The sequence below is a fragment of the Mycteria americana genome, chromosome 1 (assembly GCF_035582795.1).
Source record: "Mycteria americana isolate JAX WOST 10 ecotype Jacksonville Zoo and Gardens chromosome 1, USCA_MyAme_1.0, whole genome shotgun sequence".
In the NCBI taxonomy this organism is placed as follows: Eukaryota; Metazoa; Chordata; class Aves; order Ciconiiformes; family Ciconiidae; genus Mycteria; species Mycteria americana.
Window position 1 is genome coordinate 68,519,388 of NC_134365.1, and position 23,712 is coordinate 68,543,099.

Below are 23,712 nucleotides of genomic sequence, written 5' to 3' on the forward strand. Positions count from 1 at the left end.
GGGATGTTACGATCCCATTAGCTGTGATTTTCTGGAGGAAATTCTGTTTTTAGCTCAAGGGACAGCTGCACAGAACGAATCCTCTCCCTGCCCATTGCTGCAAGACCCAGCAGCGCAGTCAGCAGGGAGAGAAAGCAAAGCACTGGTAGGGCTGGATTTGGTGAAAATACTCTCCCTGACTATCCTGCAAGCAAGCGACTCTGCTAAACGTTCAGCCCCACCACCTTCTCTTCGGTCCATGGAAACCCTGTTCACAATTTCACAGGGAGTCAGATCAAATCTCTGATTTGTAGAATGGGAAGGGACAGACGATGAGGTAGGACTGGGACAGCTAGTTCGAGGCACTGGGATGTTGAAAAAGGAATTGACCTCAGTGTATTTTACTCTTTTTGGAGGACATGCGTGGGGAGGTGGGTTTAGAGAGCAGGGTATTGGTTCATTTTTGCATTTCAAAAAGATTAGAAAAAAACCAAAACCCTTTTTATAATTGATTCCTAAAGCATCACTGTGCTTGTGGGCAGTAAGGGTACAGCCTTCACTTCTCAGCTACTTCTTAGGCACAGCAAGGCACTGAGGGGAGCTGGACCAGCTGACACCTTTGCATCAATAATTTAAGTATCTTTGAACAGATTGGGGTGAAATGTTTTGTTAGGTTTGCTTTTTATTTTGCTCTTCATTGCTAGAGCTCCGGTTTTTCATCAAATTTGAGCTCGAATCACACCCTCTCATGGGTTTTGGAGCCCTTATAGTTCAATTTATCAAAATAACAAGACTTTTGCCATCAAACTGCCTACCCCACACTTGCCATAACATTGGACTCAGTTGACAAATTTCAACCAGATTTAACAGTTGGTAGAAACCTGAAGGATATCAGCTACCTATGAATTTCACAACAGCCAGGGAACAGGAAAAAGACAGGAACACAGCGTCCCCACTGAGCGGAAAGCTACAGGAAGGAAGAGTCAACCAGTGTTAAATATCAGATAAATCACACGAACAAGAGACATGAGAAATATCCCAGGGGCAGGAAAAGAACTGGTGCTTTACCAGCCATGGTAGAAGCCAAATATCAAGACACCAAGCTTCATTAGCTCCGTGGCTTATGAAGTGGCTCATTTCTAAAACCCAGTGATACCCTTGACTGTGCAGCAGAGACCAGCGTGGTGTCTGTGGCCTCCCCGCTCCACTGCCTGCTCTGCCCAACACAACACCCGTGGGGTGCACGCTGGGCTGTGTAGGAGCCCAGCCCCAAAGGGATGTCTTTAGGGAATACAGGACCTGCCTGAGCACACGCTCCCATTTGAAGCAAGGCAGCCTGTGGCTGAAACTGTAAATAAAGCTAAGCTTGGCTTGCAGAGTTTATGATCCTACTTAGTCAGCATGACTGTGAGCACCAGCTCGGGCTGCCTGCACTTTATTTCCTATTTTAAAAGGTTACTGCAGCTCTTGGGCCAAAAACCAAGCCACCTTTGCGTCCTTCCCAGCCCCCTGGCAGTTCCCAAATGGCTTGGGGGTCAATGGACTGCAACAAGACTGATGCCGTGTGTGCTCCTGACCCACTAGTGACAGACCTGAGCAGCGGCAGCAAGTCCCGGGACTGCAGGGTCACTGGGCTCGGAAGGGGCCTCAGCCCACCTGTGGTCCAGCCTCCTCCTCAAGCCCCTCACGAGAAGCACCGCTGCTCACCTGACCCTGTGGGCTCAGGGGGACAACACAGACCACTCGCTTCAGAAAACAGCAACCCAAATCTTCCCTCCCCAACCTGCTGCCTGTGCTCATTTCTCCCCCTGCAGTGACTCAGAGAAATGTTTTTTTCAGCCCTTCCAAGACCCCCCTTTCCCTCCTGTGCTGCTGATCAACAGCCTCTCATTATTTTAATATTTCCACTCTGACTAAAGGGGCTCGCTGGGGTCAGGCAGGGCTCTCTTTCCCCTGCAGATAAAAGCTTGCTGCTCTTCTCTGGCCGCTGCTCCCAAAGAGACTAGTAAAGTTTATCCTGTTCAGATTTTGCTGGCACATTGGCAGCATGGGTATTCTGATTTGATTGTTGTCTGCGGTTTTCTAAGCCATCCAGTTTATTTAATTCACAATTCAATTTCCTTGAACATGTTGTTTACTCCAGTTTGTAATAACCTCCTACTCTCTGTTTTTAGCCAAAGCCTTCACAACTGGGCTGCAGTTATCCAAGATGGTTATGGCCTGGAAGAGGACATATTCCTTTGCCCCTTAATTTTCTCAGCAATATTCGCTTTATTACATGTACTGGAATTTAATAGCCCCCTGTACTGAAACAGATCCTTCCTTAGGAAGATCTCTAAGTACTTACAAATAAGAGTAAAGACCATTTTCAAGCAAAATGTTATTGAACCGCAGTGCAGGTCATACATCAAATACAGGTGCCATGCTGAGAAGCGCCAAACTGTCCCCATCAGCAAGCAGAGATGATACAGCATGGAGTGGGTACATGCTGCGTGGAGGGTCATGCTCAGCGTAATGCAGAGCAGAGAGCAAAAACCACCCGAGTCTTGAGCTGCGGTTCAACCAGCATTCCTTTCGCACCCAGCATCTCGGCTCACAGCTCAGCCCGTGGCACTGGTGCTACCCACCAGCCACCCGCTGCACCATGCAAACACATCGCTTCAGCCCAGCCTTAAAAGAGGAGATCTCGATTCCTAAGATTTCACCTCAGGATGCCCAGGGCACCCTTTCCAGATTATTGCCTTTCCCCCTTCATTCAGGACTGGCCCACAGGCCCCAGCCCAAAGACGCAGTCCACGTCCCGCAGCACTGCAATGGTGCAGGGCTGTGCGGCCCTGGGGCCCTGCTACAAAGAGCCCACCACTGCTGCACAGCCCAGGCCAATGCTTTCCTTCGTCCTCATTTATCCCAGGAGAGAGGAGGCAGGGAACGAGCCACTGACATTTCCATAAAGCATTCCTGGTCCTTCTGCCTGCTCTACGCCCAGCCAAGCACCACGTTCCCAGCCCCAAGCCCCAGCAGCTTGGAAAATATGTCCTCAGGCTCCTTAGGAATCAGGGATGGGGTCTTTGTTCCCCAGTTAACCGCCCTGTGCTGGCACTCAAGGCCCCCGTGATGCCCTGCCAGTGAGCACCGACCTCATGTAACCCCCACACCTTGGGGCACCCGCCGACCCACAGGGACATTTTACACCCGGGGAGCCCTCCCACTGCTGGGTTTCTTTAAACACCGCAAGAAAACAAACAGGTTTCTGGTTCATCCTGAAGAGCACAGCTGCCTGCCCCAGGGCAGCGCAGAGGGGCGAGGGATGCTCTGAGGGATGCTCCTTGCTGCCCGGGAAGCCAGGCTTTACGGTCCCCCTTGCCCCACTGCTTGCGGGCGGACAGAAAGACAGCTTTATTCCTTCCTGCTATGTCAGCGCTGAGATCAGACTCAGCAGGGCTGCGCGGCCGCGGCCGGCCGGCCACCCGGGTCCCACGCTGGCAGGGCTGGTGAGAGGCGTGGGAGGAGGAGGAGGAAGCCCCATAAGGTAAATACAGCTGTGGTTCACTCCACGCGATGCATTGCTCCGGCAAGGCGGAGAAGAGGACGCCAGCCCTGAGCCCCTCCAGCACGCTGCAGGAGCTGCCAGCACTCCCCCCATGCTGCCCGGTACCTGCCCTCTGCCCCCCAGGCAAGGACAGCAGCAGTGCCCGGGCTTGCAGCCCCTCTGCAGCCCCTCTGCTGGGGCTGGGGGGCACAGAGCCCCGGGCTGGGGCGCAAGGGCACGTGGCGGGAGCAAGCGCAGCGTGCCAGCAGCAGCCCCGCCGGCGCACGCATCCACGCACAGGCGCAGCGGGTCACCCTCCGGCATGAAAACAAACACGCTCGCCTTCAGAAAGGGGAAGCGGGGGGCCGGCAACAGCACAAACCGAGCGCACGGGGTCAAGTTAAAGGCTTGCTGGGAAAAAAATAAATAAGGGGAACAAATAATATTTAGCAGGCCCATAGTCGCCCTCCCCTCTCGCTGGGAAGCAGCAGCTCTCGCTGGCCATGGAGCAGCAGCAAGAGGGGCCTGAATTTGAAGAGAATCTGGGGGCTCTGGCCCCCTCCCCAGCGTGGCTACAGGGGCCCATGGCTAACCCAGCAGGTCACAGCCCTGCAAGATGCACGCACCTCCTGTCCTCCCTGTGGTGGCCCGAGGGGCTTATCCTCAGCACAGCCTCGGCAGCGAGAGTTGCTCCGGTGCAAACCGCGAGCTGGACCCCAGCAGCCTCCCTCTCTGGCCACAGGCACAGTGGGCAGCCCCCCAAAGAGCTGGGGGCATCTTCACCTCTTGTCTCCCCTTCCCGCCGCATCTGTCGGGAAGCAGGAGCCTCTGGGGACTCTGAAGGGGCAAACGCTGCTCCAAAAAGCAACCGCCGGGGAAATGAGTGAAAGAAAATGAGAGGGACATAGGGAAGGTTATTTGAGAAGTAGTGCAGATGAGAGAGGGAGAGACAATGAGAAGCAGAGGTTGGATAAAGGTAATGCTCTGAATTTAGCTGTCAGAGCAAGTCAGGGTGTCCCGGCACAGTGCTGTGCAGGTCGGGTGTCCGGTGCGGCGGTGGGGACTGCTTACGGGGTGTCTGCAGAGCTGCGGGTCCTCTGCTGGTCCTCAGCACCACCGGAGCTTCTCTGCCCCCAGGAGCAGGGGTACAGCCCCCACCGGGGCCTTCGGCACAGCTGGGCCAGATGGAAAGCAGGTCATCATAGAAAGTTCTTCCTTTATATAAAGACTGGATAAAGTACAAGCACATACAGCAAGGTGGTGGGTTTTCTGGAAATTTCAAGAGGAAAACAGAAGTGGGAGGTTTTGAGAAACATTTGCTGCTTTTCCAGAGAGGGAAATGCTCAGAGGCTGCTGAATTTACTCCTTCCTCATTCTTACTCACTAAACCTAATGAAATTTAGCTAAAATCACTTGAAACTTGATACCAGAGTGAAAGGAGACCATTACATTTCTTCTCTTTAAAGCAAACCCAAACACACTGCTGGCATTTTCTGCACCAAGCCCATCAGTCCTCTCTTTAAATCTGTCTATTAAAACTACGTCTGGTCGTGGTATGAAAGCATCAAGCGACGGAGAGCCTGCCAGTGCCTGAGAAAAGTTCTTCTAATGACAAGTTTCCCACACTTAAACATGATTTCTACTATGAATTCCTCTTGTTTCAGCTTCCCACTAGCAGATCGCACTGTGCATCCCTCTCCTTAATCACATCCATAAATCCCCAGCATTATCTACTGAAATAAACAATTGATAAAATTGCCACAAAGTTAATTGCAAAGGGTGGAGTGATCAAAAGTGGAAATGGTGAACAATCCTGAGACCCTCTTTCGCTTAAAACACAACCCATGCTATGAAATAAGTAGGAACCTTCTGGAGCACAGAAATGCAATCAAGGGGGGGGGGATGGGGGAATTTGGGCCTAGTAATGGCTGGCATGCTAACATCCTAATACTAAATATTATACAAATAAAAACCAAACTATGGGGTTGCTTTTTTGGATTTTTTAGTTTGGGGGCATACAGTTCAAAATAGATGATCTCTTTGGCGGTTTTGCTGTTATCTGTTTGTATTTGAGCAGAACGACTTCATTATTCAAAACTTTTGCTTGACATTTTCTCTGTATAGTCCGATCTACCTATCAAATGCATTTTATTTACCATTTTAATTATAAGCATTTCATAGATTTAAAAAATGAAGGTGCAGGCAGATTTAGGGCATTATAGACTTCATGGCCAGAAGAGACCACCATCAATCAGCTGGCCTGAGCTCTCGTAGGCAGGATTTCCCACTTCCGTCCAAGGTCATTTGGCAGGTGAAAAGCAATGATTTCCACACACCAGTCTGATATTCTGACACTTAATCACATCTCAGCTGCTGCTGCTCCCCTGGCAGAATCGGCTAAATAATTAATCGCCTCTTTTCACCTAGCTTTTCATAAACTTTAAAGGAGTTTTGATTTTGTCCCCTTGTATATTGTTTGCCCTTTGTTTAAAGTTCCCCTTGAGATGCCTTATCATAAGGCTCAGATTGGAGAGGGTATTTTTAATATTTTTTTTTTAATTTCCAGAATCCCTTCCCAGGCACTAAAGAATCTTCCATTTTTCCAGGCAGCGCAGGATTGCGGGTAAACAATTACAGCTCGCCATCCTCTGAGTGCAAATCAATTATAATCGACTTGGCCCCGATGGGCTGGCAGGACTCATGCTGTCCCGGCACAGAGAGAGGGAGGCACAGCCGCGCACATGTGGGGCTTGGGGCACTAACCCTTCCCTCTCTGATGGGAAAACGCGAGGGAAACCCTGAGCCCTGCTACTTGGTTCGGTAGGACGGTTAAAGCGTGCTGCAGGAAGGCAACCACTGCTACCGACCCCTGCTTTTCTCCCGCAGAAGCGAAGCGTTCATCGGGAAATGATGGAGTCAGGGAGGGAGGAGCAAGTTTTCCTCCCCCGGTTGAGGATGAGCCATCCTCTTGCTCTGAAGGGTTACTCTGCCTTTCTACCAGCGCATTAGCATTTTCCAGGCTGGAAAGAAGCTGTGCTTCTAAAGCTCAGGCTGTAATTGAAAAAGTTTGCCAGGACGGACCTAATGAGGACACAGCTAGTACCAGCAAAACCATGCCATGCTTGAAGTGGTTTAATTCAGTCCCCTGGGCGACACAGCCACAGGAACAACAGGACTTTTCATAAGTGAATGAGCACCATTTGAAAATGTTATGTTATTTCAGAGGTCTCTCGCACCTCATCGGCACAAATGGAGCCACAACCACTGCAAACACAGACCTGTCCTCACCCCCTTCCAAGCCTTGCTGCACCTTCACACCAAGGAGCAGCTGTCCTACCCACCTCCTCTCCACAGGCAAACTGAGAGGGCATGAGAGCAGCCGGTGCTGGAAAACCAGGCTTTTCACCCCCTGCTCAGCCACAGCCTTGACCAGAGAGCGACTTCCAGAAAGCTGAGCAGGAACTCCAAGTCCTTCCTGTGATAAAAACCAGACCGCCTGGAGCTGGAAACAGGACACTCGTGTTTAGCTCCCCGGATCGGAAGCCGTAAGTCAAACTGACTTGCACAGAGCCACAACGCACCGGTGGCACAGGCGGGACCCGGGGATGCCAGCCCAGCCAGCGGCCCCCGAGACGCTGCTACCCCCACCCACAGGGATCCTCTCTCCTCCATCAGGGAGGGCAGGATCAGCCGGAGCCGTTCCTCCCCCGACACTTCTGCCCCTGTTTGCAAAATTAATAACCAAGGCAGCACCGGGGCTAGACCAGAAAGAGTTAACGGGGTTACGAAGGGTTTTGCTGGCCTATTTTCCAGGCAGGCACCCTTTAATCTCCTTTGGAAACACCTTCACACAAAGGCTGGTACAGCAGCTCAGCTGGAGCCAGGATTTAACATGGAAGAACTTGTCCCAAAGAGATTAAAAGCAGCAGTCGGGCACTGACCCTCCCGTCAGACAGGCAGGAATTTCTCACCGGGGACAGGGAGGCGAGGAGGGCGGCCGGGTCCTGGGGAAGTGCTGCAGCACGCCACGGCTCCCACCATCCCTGCACCCGACATGCTTCTCAGGGAAGCCGGAGCAAGCGTGCTGGGAGCAGGGCTCGTCCCCACAAGCCTCTGGCACGGTGCCGAGCAGCACCCCACGCACAGGCTGCCTCCGCAGCACGGGAGTCTCCCCAAAAAACTGGGGGATGGCTGGCGCGGCTCATGATGAAAGGTTAAATCCCACTGCACGCACCCCCGGGCAATTCAGACCCAACTCAGACTAGAAAAATACGGTAACAGCACAGGTGAAGGCTGAGGGCGAGAGAGCACGGGGACCGCCAGAGTATGCACTGATATCACAGCCCTGCCTTATGCCCACAGAGGGGAAAAAGAGGAGACAGAAAGAAGAAATTGGAAGAAAGAGTGAGAAAAGAAAAAGGAGAGGACAGCCACATGCATCCATGCAAACACAGCTCAGCCATTCGATTCCCCTCCATCTTACCTGGGGGTCCCCGAGGCGACTGAGGTCTGGATAAAGGTAAAACAGGATTCCCTGGGATGCCCCAGGCAGGGAGACTCCCCTGATCAGCAGAACAACCAGCATGAGATATGGGAACGTGGCCGTGAAATACACCACCTGGGAGGAGGACGAAGGGACGAGCGTGAGCGGGCAGCGCGGGCCAGAGCACGCAGCACTAGCCGGCAGCACAGCACCGACCCCCAGGCTGGAGGAGATGGGCAGCGGCAAGGGATGGGTCAGGCTGTGGTAGAAAGAAATGCATTTTAAAATGTGCCCAGGAAACTTGTCATGTGCCACGGCGTGTCTGGAGCCAGAGAAAACCTTTCTAGTCCTAAGAGCAATCCAGACCCTGAGCCAGGCTGTCACCAGGTTGGAGTCAGAGTAGCTCTACTGAAGCCAGCGGTGTAATATCTACATGTATCAGAGAAGGAGCTGCCCCCAGCATCCACCTGCACATCCCTACCCCAAATAGAGTCCGAGTCACACACAGAAAGTCTCTTCTCCACAGCATTTAGTGGCAAGGGTGAAGGGGTGTGCAGATAAGAGATACACCCTGGAGCGTGATTGCTACCGAAGGATCACCAGGGACAGCACTGGGGGTCCCCCACTCAGGGCTGGCACTGGCAACTGGCTTGTGCCCACCGCTCCCCACTGCAGTGACTCGCAGCCGCTGCCTCTGACTGACCCCTGCTCAAATACCCAACATGGGCATTTCAGGCAGAACAGGGCAGCAGGTCTCAGACTTGCCACCAAGGACGCAGATCCAAACAGGACCTTTAACCTGTGCCCTCTTGCTTTTTACGCCCCTAGCCCCATGAGCAATGCAGAGGTGCTCAGGTAGGGTTGAAATCCCTTCCTCTAGCGACGAAGCCACGTCCCTTGGGGGAATGCTGCAGGCCAGTATCAGCTAATCCTTTCAGGGACTCCACGTCTGGTAAATATGACATTCAATTTGGGAATTACCAGGGTACTTTCAGGACTGTTCAGGCTAATTGCTGTAGCGTGCCACAACAACAACATGTTGTAGTCTGTGTTTCCCACACAAACAAACTGATATCAAGGCCTTATGCAGCCTCCCCAGCAATTCAAGTTGTGTCATTAGTCCCTTTGCATTGCTCCCGCACCTTCAAGACTTATTGACCACTTGAGAAAAAGTTGTTCAGTCTGTTGTATCGTGCTAGGCCAAAAAAGAAATGCTGCTCCTTCAGGTTTTTCCGGTGTGGACGTGCTGAGTGAGGATTCGCATCAGCACGCTTCACTTGAATACTACCCTACAGCTCTTTTCTCAGCTTTGGCAGTTACACACCAGCGAGCTAAAGCTCATCTCTGGAGGAACCGCAAAATGTAATGATGTGAAATGATCTGTTTCTCACACCTGCACATCCATCCAGAATGAGTTGTTTCAAAATCCACCTAAAGCCCACCATCCCTGAGCGGGGGGTGCAGGCTCTGCCACAGCTATAGCAGTTTCTGCATCAGAGGAGGTCCTACTAAGAACAAGCGTGTGACTTTCCTGGACAGTACGACCACTTTCACTCTGCCCTGGGGTAATCCTTATGATCTCAGTAGTGATTCAAAAAGATATTTTTTTCTGGATCCACTCCGGTGTACTCCATTCTGAATAAAGCAACGTCCAAAGCACCTTACTTTGCAATGCAAGTCTTCCTCTAAGTCAAGATACACACTCTTCAGTGATTCAGTTTTGTAATGTGGAAGGACAGAAGGATTTGAGAGATATCCCATCCTTGAAAAACCACACTACTAGATTATCATCTCTGTCTGCAACTCCAGCTTTTCTATGCATTTCATGTGCCCTGCTCCGTATATCACGGCAGTCTTGGGTAATGCCACAGAGGTGGGTGAAAAACACCTCCCTGCTGGGGCTCATGATTACCTGAGATGTCTGTGCGAGATCCATCCCTGTCCCTCTGAATCTGCATCCTGAACATTGAAGGAAACCAGGGACAGCATCCTTCAACACAGGCAAACACCATCATTCATTTCATTCTCAAATTTTCAAGGAGTCTCTGATTTAGAGCTTTTCAGTGACAGTTAATCAAATCTGCAGGTCCTGCGAGCTTAACAATCAGCCCTGTATTTACCACACAACCAAATTCTTCCTTCAGGAAATGACAGGATGCAAGTCTAATCTTTCTCAGCTTATGAAAGCAAGATTAAAAACAAAAATCATAAAAACAACCCATTGCCTTTGAACCCTAGTGCACATTCTTCCAGGATGCCAGGTGGCACATTCTTGGCTGGATCTCTAAATAACATCAGTTTTAGGAGCTCAGAATACAAACTGGTAGTTGTCTGGCATATGATTTGGATTCACATTTTGGTAACGTCCTATGTGCTTCACAGCCTGCGCGAACTAGCACGTTAAGCTTTTCACTCAACAGTCACCCACATCTGCACTGAGACCAGAGGCTTGAATTTGGAGAATGTTTTGCTGGATTAAGAGTGCCAAATTTCTATCTAACAACAGGAACATCTGGATCCAATGAGATATTACTCAGTGCTTGGCTCAGACCCAACCTTTTTATTTCTCGGGCATTGTTAGCACTAACTACATCACTAGGAACCTTGCCGGGATCAGTGTGATCGTTCTGTCACATGCTGGTCAACAACATCCAGGGTTTTATTTGAATCTGATCCACATGCCTCGGCAAAGTGGTTCCATCTGTGACAACCTCCTGCATCTGCAAGCGTTCCTCGGGGACGGGCAGTCCCCACGTCGGAGGATGCGACCCGCTGCTGCTGTTCTGAGTAGGATGATTTCAGCTCATGGTGTTTGCCCCTCCACAGGCAAATCCCCAGAACTAAGGTATATCTCTTTCCCAGTGGGACTGTATTCCCACAGCCATCATTTTAGCTGGATTATTAAATATGTGGAGGGTTGATAAACCTATGGACACTGTTGCTTTACTGAAAGAAGGTTTCTGTTTTCAAGAAGTTAAGATCTCACCATCGCTAGTCCTTTTTGCTAAAAAGCACTTGCGTTTAACCTAGAACTTGTATCTAAAATAGACTGAATTTGTTCTCAGCACTTCCCACACTATGTTTGCTGTATCTTAGTATCATATTTGCTGTTATTAGACTGCCTCTGCTTTCTTTTACCAGGCCACCACAGCAAGCAGTTGCTCTTTTCTTCTAATTTTACTCCATGGAAACCAGAAAACATCATCTCTGCGAGCTGCTTGATTTCCCTGTCATGTTTCATAATCCCAGACCATTCTGGAAGCAGGAGAAACTGCTAACATCCATGCCATCAACTTGATGGGAATGGGCGCAGCTAAAATTTACACCCCATCGCACATCATGTCTCATTCAAAACATGCAGAGAAGACACCATTTAAATAACATACTAAACGTTTTCATTTCCATCTGTTCTTGCTGGCTCCAGACAAAGCTGACTGGGAATGGGTCAGGAGGCGGTAGCAGAAACTAAGCAATGGGGTCAGTGCAAATGACAGTGGCACACTCTGCAACAGAGGGAGCATGGGATGGAGCTGGACAGTCACACCAACCCTTCCCAGACGCATTCAAAGAAATACCTCTGTGGTGACTAGTGTGGGGAAAAAAAGGGAGACCTTTATTGCTGGGGAATATGAGCAACTGTAGGAAGAGCTGGGACGAACAAAAAGAAAAGAAGAAGATCCTCATGGCGATGAGGCAGAGACGGCTTTGAGGCCATCAGAGTTACCTTTGTTACTATCTAATGAATTTGAAGATTTTCCAGCTGCACTTGCCAGCAGAGGCAAAAACATGCCGCTTGCTCACACTGTGGTGGGAGGGAAGGGAACATGCAACCACCCCACAAATAGGAAGACTGAAGGGTCTCCTGGGCCTGTGGATGGAGAGGGAGCAGATGGGGATATACATCTTGGAAGTTAATGCTCTGAGATGTCTCAGCGCTCCCATCCTTTCCTACCCAAACCACAGAGCCTGGCTCACACTCCTGCTGCAGGTGGAGCCCCACGGGCTCCTGCCAGCTTTTTCAGAGGGTGGCTCCCAGGGGATCCCTAGGACCTCTCTGAACGTACAAAAGGTGAGTAGGTCAGGCGCTCCACCTGTGATCAAGGGAAGAGTCTTGATCTGAACCAAAGACTCACCTTGCCTGTGGACTTGACCCCTTTCCAAATGCAGAAGTAACAGATGATCCATGCCAGCAAGAGGCACAGAGCCAGCTCCCAGCGCAGGCTGCCCAGGTGCTGGATGCCATCAGAAATCTTTAGCACTCTCCTCCTGCATTGGGGGGAAGCAAAGGAACATCCAGGTGTCACTGATGTTGGCCACTAACGTTCCCAACGCCATGCTGGTTCTCACCACACCTCCACAGCACCTGATGGCTTTGGGGAGAAGAGCTGCCCTACTAACAAGGCCTAAGTCTGAGCTGCAAGCCTCAGAGGAATCAAGCAGTGCTCCCCTCTTAAAAGTACTACCAGCCTGGCAGATCACGCATGGACACTTGCTTCTACACTCATGCCAGTGCTGGTCTGTTGGGCCAAGACACTTCTTCTCCTGTCCTCCTCCCACCCTTGATCTGTCTTGTCCTCTAAGGTAAGAGCTCTCTCTCTGCAAGAACATGCAGCACTTTGCACACACAAGCTCTGCCTGAGCCTTTTTCATGCACATTAGAAAGTTTCTGACATGCTTCAAACCTCAAAGTGAATAATACCTTGCACTTACCATGCAGAATCCATCAGGACCACCCAAGAAGCAATGATGTCCAACCCCTTCTCCATAGCACACTTCTTTTGTCTTTAGGAGCAGCTACATATTTCACCTCAGGACCCAGAGCAGCATAGCATCCCATACCATGACTAAGACCCAACCAAGACCACAATAATCCCCACTGCACAGTCAGAAGAGGCCACCTTGGGCATCATCTTTCAACCAGTGTGGAGATAGGATCCTGCGCTAGATGGACCTTGGTTCAGCTAAGGTCTTATGGTCTCACCCTGGCCATATAGCAGCTTTCCTTGCCATGTGTATGTCAAATCTTCCTCACCACTTACAGAAGTAAGGACTCACCCTCCTCCATCTCCTACATCGCACAGATGGATCTGAGCATGAAACACCATGGTGCAGTCCCAAAACCCCAAGCCTGAGACAGGCAGAGAGGGACACGCACTACCCTGGAGCCCAGCAGCAACGCCTGCCCTGCTGCAAAAGACAACGATTATCCCAAAATGAAGGTCGCGCTCCTGGAGAACTGCACTGCCTCCTTTCCTGTCCCACAGCCTCGCGGCGGATTGAGGGGATGAGAGAGGGGTCGGAAAAATCACACTGCTCTGCCAGATACGTTTCACCATGTTGCTCCTTGCCTGCTTCTAAGGTTGTGGACTCTGTAACCAGTGGGGAAAGGGTGCCAGTGGACTGTAATTAACTGGGCACTGTACTGCAGCCAGAAGAGACCTCAGAAGCGTGCCATCAGCCCACTGGCAAGTCAGTGCTTCCCAAGGAAACGGTGGCTTCCTACCTCCCCACCCAGAGAGGGCAGGAACAGATGCTGCATCAAAAGCAATGGACAGCGGAAATTTCCAGTCCTGTGTGCTTATCCCCCAGTAACACAGGGATGGGCACAGCAGTGATGATGGTCACATCAACTTTTCCAGCAGCTGGCCTCAGGAAAAGCAGTCTAAGGCAGGCCACCATCTAATCACATGTGAGCAGCAGGCAGAGGGAGAGTGGAGGCTCAGGGAGCACACAGGAGACAAAGAAAACTGGAAAACTTTAAAGTTTAAAAAGAGCATCCGTGTGCTGAGCCAGGGATGCCCCGGAGGTACTGCGTGCTCCGCGCGCTGACAGCAGCCAGCAGCGCTGCTGAGGGCAGCGAGGGCAGAGCCCGCCATCCATCTAAACACATGAGGGAAATTCACAGTGGCAGCAGAGGGGTTACTTGCACAGTCTATTAGCCACGGCTCAGTGCTTAACTGGGCCTGTTCTCCCAGGAGATGCTGAGGATCATCAGAGATCCCAAGCCAACAGGCCTGTGCCTTCATGCCAGAAATAAAGCTACTCTGTACCTCAGGGTAACAAACACAAGGGGAGAAAGCAATGGAAATGAGGGAGCAAATTCCAGTGTGAAGTAAACTGACCCTAGCACTTCATTTCGATTTTGGTCAGCTTCTCTCCTCAGGATAGCTTGCATATTAGTCACTCTAAAGTGAAAACATCACCTCTTTTTCTATTTTTAAGATGAAGGCTAGCCCACATACAAAAGTCACCACCCACCATGCCAGAGCCTCCTGGGAACATGCTGGTATCACACAGTAGCACCGATTCAAAGGAAAGAGATCACCTACTGCTTCACCAGCATGGACTCCTGCAGTACATCACAGGGCTTTAAGGTCTCCTCTTCAACAGCTGAACATGCTACAGGTTGCAAAGCATGCAGACAAAAACCCGTCGCAGAGCTGCTGCTTTGTGGATCACCACAGATCTCACCATACTCCCACCTATAGTCTTGGCACCCGTGTCCTGAGCATGGTTACACTGGATGCAGCCACCAGGGAGGTCAAGGACTGCATGGGGCAGACTGCTCCGAACAGAACAAGAGCAACGGATAATCCAGCAGATACATAAACAGCAGATATATAATCCAAACCATAGGGTAAAGGCCACTATACCCTGAGGGAGTGCCACTAATTTTATTGAGGTTTGCACCCTGGCTAAGTCTGAACCAAAGCTTCAGGATGGGGAACCAATTCACCTACGTTGCAGGAGGAAACAGCTGTATAAGGAAGTTCACAGCTGGCAATGAAGAACAAGGGAGGAGACAGGGAGAGGAGCAGCACAAATGGAGAAAGGGAAAGTGCAACAGCGGAGGAGGAATAAGGGAGAAAAGGACAATAAGCGAAATATCAAGGACTAAAGGAGGCAAAGCAGCGGTGAGGTAAGGTCTTGCACAGTCAGCTAGCCATCACTGAGGTCACTGAGACCAAGGAGCCCAAAAGGTCCAGAGGGACAGGAATACGGCGTCAGAGAAGGACAAAGTCAGATGGCTCTGAGGCATGCCAGCACAGCTCCAGACAAATAGCACAAGCCCAGCCATGTCACCCTTGACTGATGGTGCTGCCCCTGTGAGCCTTCACTCTAACCTGCCCAGCTTCCTCTCTTGTATCCTCTTCAGGCAAGGATGGGTTAATAGGACATGCCACTGCAGGGCTTGTTCCTTGCCCAGGGAAGGTATGTCCTGGAGGAAAGGGGGGTACAGGTCTGTCCTTTACTTACTCCCAGAACTCAATGACAGGGGAGGTGGCGTTTTCGCTGGTCACATTGAGCGTCGAGTTCGCCTTCTGCAGCTCCATGCAGTTTCCTGCGAGAGAGGCCCAGGGAGAGATGGAGCATAAGTAGCAGTGGCTGGAGTACCGGAGGACCTGAAAAATCCCTCCCTTCCCATGCATAGTGTCAAAACTCATTGACATTGAGACAAATTTTGTATAGTCCCAAAGATGCACAAAAGGAGTCCCCTCCAGGGTAAGGCTGGCAAGAAACCTAGGACAATTAAGACTATGGCATTTAATTTTTCCTTCCAGTGGGCACGGTGAGCAGTCCCAACCAGCACTGGGTCTATGGCTAGCACACAGCACAAGACGACTGGAAGATGCCAGGAAGGAAAGTGCCTGCAGTGGCCGAAGCCCAGAGCAGGGGCCACCAGGGAGGGTGGGCAAGTGGTCGGGCAGTGCCAGCACTGGTGCTCTCTAGCAAAGACCCAGATCAGCCAAGCCTCTTCCCCCAAAAGTGCCAGCAGCACTGCAGTGACCCGGCACTCCCCATCCCTATGACCAGCGGTCCCACCCGCACAGGGGCAAGCCACGCTCCTGAGGTTTGGCCCTGGGCAGCAGCAGGTTTCCCTCAGCCAGGATCCGGTGGAGGACTAGGAGAGGGCTCCGCACCCACCTGTGTTCCACTCATGGTCGCAGCTGCCCCAGGGGAGGTCAATGGTGAACGAACTGAAGAGATAAAACAAGGCCCAGGCCAGGACAATGATGTAGTAGAAGTTCAGCAGTACGACGATGACCTGTGAGGCGTAGCCAATTCCTGCAGAAAGCGAGCCCCGAAGGTGGGTGACCCATGTGCCGGGGGACGGGAACAGGACTCCCCTTGGGAGGTGCTCACCCAACGTTTTCATCTGCTGCTCTGCATTTTGACCGCGCTGCCGGATGAATGCCAGTGGGGCGGCCACCACAGCCACCATCCCCTCCCCAAAGCCCACCGTGCTGCATCAGTGGGGTCCAAGCAGGGGCCCCGGGGACCCCCTTTTTCCTGCCACCCCACCACAGCCTTCCCTGGTGAAAGGGTGGCAATGGGAGGGAGTCTGGGCAGGGGACGGGCAGATTATGGTTGGAAGGCCACCCAAAGGGACAGAAACATACGGCGGTGCTCCACCTGCTGAGTAATACCTACCAAAATTCGCTTTTTATTTTGTTCACTCATCCCTTTTCACTTTTGTTTGGGAAGCTTTTGTATTAACACTGCACACCTTCTCTGGGAGGTGCTGGAGGAGCATCTAAAGGTTTTGGTAGGTGGGGAAGAGGCAACTGAGACTTTCAGAGAAATCATGGAAGGTGGCTTGAGGCTGGATGACAGTGCTGAAACAGTGCTAGAAGAGGATCTGACTGCTAACGATTTATTAAGACGGCTGACACCTTTCACCACTAAGGTTTTAAACCATCTGCAAACTCAGGAAAATGACATAGCATTGACTTAAAAAAATAGTAGTACGTTTTAGGTTCCTCATAACCGCCAGAAACATTTTCATCATTTAGCTCTTGGAGGACAACCTTGATGGGGTACAAAGCTCCTGGCCAGAGCCGTGGCCGTGAAGAAGGAAGCCAGGATGTAACGTAGCGATGGGAACTGTTTGGTGAGAAAGGCGATCAATTTTTCCAGCGTGATTTTGGAAAGGGGGCAGCCGGTGGCCCTCCCAGGCCGGGATCCCCAGGGGTGGGCAGCAGATGCGTGGAAGTAACGATCCAGGCTGTGGGGAGAGACACCACCGCTCGTCCCCCCGGCGTCCCACGGTCCCCCCGCCTTGCCACGACCTTCCGGGCTCACCCCGCTCACCTTCGAAGAGGGGACAGATCCTGCGCCAGGCCGTCACCCCTCCCTGGCTGGTGTACTGCCCCAGCGCCGTCTCCAGGAAGAAGACGGGGATCCCGCAGGTGAAGAGGAAGATGAGGTAGGGGATGAAGAAGGCACCTGGCAGATTCAAGTGGCAGATAGGAAAAATAAGCCCTCTGGGGTGGCCGGGGTCAGGCCGTCTCCAACCTGGCACCGTGCAGGTCCCTCCTGGGGGTGGACAGCCTGGGAGGGATGGGGGCTGCAGGGGCGGGAAGACCACGGTCGGGATGCCAGGAAAAAGGGATTTTCCTCGTGTTTCATCTCCCGGAGTGATGTGATTGCATGAAAAAAAAAATTTAGAAAAGATGGAGAGGAAAGGAAAGTGTCTAGGCCCGATTTTTGTGCAGAAAAGAGTGAATCAAGTTCTTAATAGCTGTATAGAAATACAGGAGAACACCCTGCTGTAAAACCATTGTGACTTTTAATCAAGTTGGTGACTCCTTTCACATTGATTATTCTGACTGAATAAGCTGACAAGCCTGTGGATGACAACACCGAGGCACTGAGGAGCACATGGAGATCGACACCTTCACCCAGTCTGTGGGTTTGCTCAATCATTTGCTCACCGAAAAGCAGCAGACATGCAAACAAAAAGCAAGCAGCGCAGGAAAGTATGTACCTCACGCCAGCAGCCAGGGCTGCCCTCCTGTTCAAGGCCCGTCATGAAACCAGGCAGGGAGAGAGAAAACGCATCAACCTTTTGACTACCCCAGGCTAACGTTAAACGCAGTAATGGCCTTTACCCCGCAGAGCACAGGAGACAGCCCTGCAAGATGGTCCCCGCTCCCCGCTGCACTCGTGCGCCACCGAAGCTGCTCAAGCCCTGCTGCAAAGGCAGGGACACGGGGCAGGACGGGGAGCTGGCGTGGAAAGGGGTAGCCCCAAGCGGAGGGCAGCAGCTGGCCTGCAGCGGGCGCAGAGGGGCCCGCGGGGTCGGAGGGGACGACCGAGCCAGCCCCTAACCGCGTTTTCCCTGCATAGGCCTTTTCTGTGCCGGTGAGATGCTAACTGGCTCCGGGCTTGGGTCGGTGGGGGTGTATGGGAAAGAACAATCCCGGTGCACAAGTAAACTCAAAACCCAAGAGATTTCATTAAGAAGCTTAGCTAGCATGCAGGGGCAGGGAGAGGGAAGGCGGGCTTTAGGGACCGGCCACAAGTCCCACCCCGTGCTCATCCCAGCGGGGTGCAGAGCCACAGCCCTTCCCGTCTTGCAAAAAAAATGCAATCAACAAAATAGACAGGGAGAGCTTCTTGGTAGCTCCCTGTGGGCAAACAGCAGCTGAAGGGATGCTGATACCTGGCGGCCCTGGGGGACCGACGAGCATCTGCCCCCATGCTCTCCCTCTACCAGTAAACAGAAGCCGGTGAGGGCAAACGGCAGGGGAAATGGTTGTATCAACACCGTTCCCTCAACTCCCAACTTGTGTGCAATCACATTAAGTGGAGCCTATTTCCAAGAGAGATTATTCTTGTATAAAAATTTGTATTTAACTAAACTGCAGCCAGGAGATCCCAGGGGAGGTCTCTGAGGTGGCAGGTCGAGCTCTCAGCCTGGGTTTTCCTTATCTGCAGCCTGCGGTCTGGCCTGTCACCTTCCTCAGCACCTCTGGTTATCTCAGGTCTCAGGCAGGTTTCACGCTTTGGAAGTCTAACTGGAGGGTCCTGGCACACGGGCTGCGAAATAATGTGAAAATATGGTGGGGTGAAGGAGGGATTTGCAGAGATACGTTTGGGCCAGGGGCTGTGATCTGCCCTGCTCCCCTCGCCCCCAGGTGGGGGACAGGCAGGGCGGGACGACCCCGTCGCCAGCCCCACCGCCGCTCCCCATCGCATTTCAGCTGGCAGAGGGCTGGCTGCTGCTTGCCCGCACAGGCAGGAGAGGGAGGCCGGCAGGACGGCCTTCCGGCAGGGACTGGACTGAAGGAGGAAAAGCCGAGGAGAGGCACCCAGCAGAGCCGCCCTGCACGACGACTCTGGCGAGGGGAGCGGCAGGGAGGGCAGCCGGCGGCGGGGGCCTGCGGCGTGGATGGCGGTCCATATCAGCACACCTGAGCAGCCCCCAGCGCTGGCTGATGTCCTCCGGCCCAGCCCCGTCCGCCCTCCCGGTGGGTGAACCCCCTTGAAGGCAAAGGGGGAAACGCTGCCGCACGTGTACTCCACCATGGCCCCTTCCCCCTCCGCGCATGCAGGGACGGGGACGGCGGCGGTGGGCCCTTGGGACTGGCCGGTTTGGGGAGCGCTGGGGAGGGGGTGCGGCACCGGCAGCCACACCAGCAGACAGGCTTCCCCAGTATTTCCCAATCGGCGGGGCCAGCCTGCCCAGGGAGGGCCTGACCCCACCACGGGAGGCGAAAACAAGAGCAAACAAGAGCAAAAAGAACATTTTTTTGCTCTTTTTTTTTTTTCTCCACTATGTAGGGCCTTGGTATCAGACACTGAGCACTAAATACATAAGGGACTACCCTTTGTCTTGTGGAAATATCCCTAAAGAAAGGAAAAGTGATCAGCTGACCCTCTTTGCATAACTCAGATTTTGCAGATACCTTTTTTGTGAAGAGCCTGATATTTAGGCAAGCAAAGCAAGAGCTGAGAGCAGTTATCACCGCTGCCTACACACAGTTCAGCGGGGGGAGAAAGAGTCATCCAGCGGGGCAGAGCTATCCCAGCAGGACGGTAACGCTGGCACAAGAGCTAGTGGTCGTAGGCTGGCCATGATTGACCTGGAGCTGGAAATTAAATAAAGGTCCCTCACCTTTATCGAAGTACCAGAGAAGCAAGTGCCTGGACCAGCCTTCCCAAAGGAGTACAGGACAAAACCTCTGGCAGCTTTTAAAATTAATCTTGAGGCGTTACAAGGGACTTGGTACAGCACCGGCCGGGGTAGGCTCGGCTCCACGAGGCAGGAGGGAGCCTGGAGTCCTGCACAGCCTCGTCGCACCGCCCTGCCCCAGGAGAAGTCATATGGGAAACACTTTCCTCTCTGCACGAGAGTCTCGTGCGCCATCCTTTCTCTAACCTCATGGAAAGGGGGCTGGAGATGGGCAATTTGCCTGAGACTTCAAACTCCTCGTAGTCTCTGCCGCTTCACGGGGCTTTGCTTCAGGCCCGTTTCTTGAGGGGAAAAAAGGCTGAGAAATCCCTTTGTGTCTTGCCTCTGCTGTCCCACCACACATGGCAGCTCCCCTTTCCCCAGAGCCCTCCCTGAGCTCTCCCCTGGCACCCAAGGCAAGGGGTGCCAGGATGGGGTCCTGGGTCCCGCTTCCCCCGACGGGATGGCACCCGGGAAGGGTGCAGCAGTGGGAGCAGACATGGCTCAGCAAGCAGCCAAGAAATGTTCCCTGTGGAAAAAGAAAACATGAAAAATCCTCCTTTTTCAACAGGGAAAGAAAATGCCCGACCACCTGGTGAAAAGAAACAAGCGCTGAGCAAAGCATGGCGTGAAAGTAGCTAAACAGTGGTTAATCCTCTTTTATGCCACTGGGATGAAAGCAGTTTAGTGAGGCCCATGAGACTACCCTGAGCTCAAGCCAGGGGATTTCAGCCCTGGGTCCCCAGCGCTCGCTCCCCGCCAGCTCCCAGCCAAGCGCTGTTTCCCCTCTCCGCTGCCCTTCCGGAGAGCCCAATTAGCAATTAATCACCAGACAGTGAGAGCAACTCCCTCTCTCCACGTGCCACCGAGCCAAACTTGAGAAAAGCTTCGGGCTTTTGTTTTTTCAAACAGTTTTCTCCCTTAAAAGGCAGCCACAAACTAAAAGCAGGCACAAACACCTGTAAAAGCCCAGGGCAATCCTCCACCTGCAAAAGCGAGCCCAGCGCCGCTGCCAAGCTGTGGGGCAGCCCGACCTCGCAGGGCATCGGCCGCCAGCCACTGCCAAGCACAGCCTGGGCAGCACCGATGTGCCGGCACCTCGCCGGTCACAGCAACGCTCCGCTCTCTCTCGCTCCATCGAGCACGTCCATCTGCACACCTCGCAGCCCTGCCATGTAGCTCAGAGGCAGGGGTCCCCTCTCCCACACGCTCGCAGCTCCGGCCGATGCCGGGGAGGGCACCATGGGGCGCAGGAGGGATGCTGTGCTTCTGCACCGGGGCGAGGAAAATCCCCTCACTCTGCCCTGTCCCTGCCACCTGACTCCAGCACCCAGGGGACATCCCTCCACGGTGAGACACCCGACCAGGACCTGTGGCCGAGAGCCCCTTGGAGGCCCCCTGCGACTCCAGGAAATGCTCCACCTCCTCACAGGACCTGCAAAGACATCCCCATGGCCTCCCACACCGCTCCCTGCTACGCTGCCAGGACCCACCGTCTTATTTGCACAGGGCGCCTGGTCCTCCTCAAGGCAGAGGTGCCGAGGTGAGTGACACTGCTCAGAGAGCCGAGCCCCCACCCTGCTCCTCCTGCCTCCCTCTGCAGATGGCCACCCACCTCACCAGCAGGACCAGGGTTCCGCACGCCTCAGGGAAACATGGCCACAGCCACCAGAAACCCTGGGACACTGCAACTCAGTCACCCATGTCCCACCGAGTCAAAACAAACCCAGCTTGTGGCCCAGACGGCAGCACTACGCTGGCAGGTTGGCATCCTCTCTTCAGACTCGTGACTCGGGCATTGCTGAGAAGCTGCTGCCGGGGGTGAGCAGGGACGGACACGGATGTCGCAGAGGCAGGAGGGACCGCGGAGGGACACCGGTGACCGGGTGCCCCTGGGGCTGGCCGGGGCCAGGGCTGCACTTACCTCCGCCGTTCTTGTAGCAGAGGTAGGGGAAGCGCCAGACGTTTCCCAGGCCGATGATCTCCCCAGCCACAGACAGGACGTACTCCAGCTTGTTGTTCCACTGCCCTCGCTCCAGGGTCTGGTCCTCCTCCTCCTCCTCCTTCTCCTTTTCCCTGCCGGGGTATGCGGGCACTGTTTCGCCATTGCTGACGGCACCGGGAACTCTGTAATCCATCCCACCTTCAGAAGGAGTTTCCTCCGTTACGTTCAGCACAAGCCATGCAACAAGGCAGAAATTTGGGCTACGGGAGGCAAGAGAGGGGAGAGGACGCTCGCACACGCACATGCCGAACCGTTCCTCTCTTGCTCCTTATACTGATTCCTGCTGGCAGCAAGGTGCTAAGAGCATGCATGCACTTTCATTGCTTAGTCCAAAACTAGTCCCTAAAAGCCGCTATCAGTTTCATTATTTTTAATTGACTCATCTCAAAACACTCCTGCTTCTGGAAGCCCATCCTTTAAGCACAGCGTTACACAGAAGACCCAGCGGCTCAGCCAGGCTGGAGCTCCCACCGCAGCCGATACTGGGAACAGACTTAGGGCTGGAGGGGAGAGCGGCATCAAATACTTGACAAGATATTTTATAAGGGTTTCTCTTCTCCCCTGTTACTGCTTACCAAGGTCTGGTTTTGCAGACCATGTAATGAAAGCCACAAAACACACAGAAGTCATGGATGTGGGAAGAGGACAAACTGAAATAAGAGGGAAACAAGTTTCTGCTTTCGGTGGTGGCAACTGTTCCTGGCAAACTACGAGGCTGCAAGCAAAGGTGATTTTTGAAGATGGTGCTGTCCTTGTAATTGCAGGAAAAGAAAGGGTGCAGATGCCATGGCCATCTGGGATCTCTCCCCTCCAAACACCTGCCTGTTGCCTGCAGAGGCTCCCCACAGTTCCACTCTCAGGAAGCTTTGGCACCGCAAGAGCTTCTCCCGTCTCTAAACAGACCTCTGCTAAGAGGTGTAGCAGATCGGCACAGAGTAGGTGGGCACCTCTGCTGCTGTCCCACCTTCCCCAAAAAACGTCTGAGAGGACACCTCTCCTCCCAGGAAAGCCAGGGCATCGCGTGACTGCTGGAGCATGGCTGGTGCCTCAGAGCAGGGGTGGCACGGGTGGCACCAGCTCTGCTGCAGCCGTTCAGGAGGCTCAGGGGGTGTTTGAGGCTGCTCTTCGCGGGCAGGATGACCTCCCGGCCGCCGAGCCCCGTGGGGCAAAGGGTGAGGACTGCGGTTCCCACCAACGCCCCGTGCCGAAGCTGGGATTGATGAGGACCTGGTGCCAAGGAGGGCACCTTCCTCTGCACGGTGCCGGCCCTCGAGCCCACTCGTGTCCCGCAGAGGCAGCTTCCCCAGCCCCAGCCTAACACTGCCATTCATTCCTGCCTGCAAGTCCCTTGCCAAGAGAGCAGGAAAAGGCACTGGCAGCAAATGACACTCTCCCCCATCCGGGGAGAGGAAAAAAAAAAAAAAGGCAAAGCAGCAGTTTCAGCCTCTCCCCTCCCCCTACATAGTGCCCTATAAAACCCTTTGGGACGTGAAGAGGAGCAAGAAACACTGGCAGGCGTTTGACAGCGGCCGCAAGGAAGGACGGGGAGGACCCTTCCACGCTAGAAAATGATTAAACAGGCAGAAAGCGCACCGTGACCTCTCATCCACGGCAGACCCGGGTGGGTGCGGGGCGCGGGGGGAGCAGGGCAGAAGAAAACAGGGGCAGAGGTGTTACCTTGCGGACGGTGCTGTCGGGGCGTGAGCCGACGGGAGACGCAAAGGCAGGACCGAAAGGTGCTGGCTATTTAAAGTGTG

At 53.3% G+C, this 23,712-nt stretch overlaps 1 protein-coding gene across 2 annotated transcripts in view; it reads right to left on the minus strand.

Annotated features, from left to right (window-relative positions):
- The window catches only part of LOC142410987 (sodium- and chloride-dependent GABA transporter 2), a 33,394-nt gene extending 9,682 nt beyond the window's left edge, over window positions 1–23,712 (minus strand). Inside the window, exons 1-8 of one of the 2 annotated variants that reach the window (XM_075504177.1) lie at window positions 23,633–23,712; window positions 21,875–22,093; window positions 17,085–17,219; window positions 15,918–16,058; window positions 15,249–15,333; window positions 12,125–12,257; window positions 7,992–8,126; window positions 6,850–6,983 (exon numbers count right to left, since the gene is read on the minus strand). In XM_075504177.1, coding sequence (XP_075360292.1) covers window positions 6,850–6,983; window positions 7,992–8,126; window positions 12,125–12,257; window positions 15,249–15,333; window positions 15,918–16,058; window positions 17,085–17,219; window positions 21,875–22,088 — 977 coding nt within the window. In that variant the 5' untranslated portion in view covers window positions 22,089–22,093; window positions 23,633–23,712. The remainder of the gene's footprint in view (window positions 1–6,849; window positions 6,984–7,991; window positions 8,127–12,124; window positions 12,258–15,248; window positions 15,334–15,917; window positions 16,059–17,084; window positions 17,220–21,874; window positions 22,094–23,632) is intronic. The other variant, XM_075504185.1, reaches the window with a different exon arrangement.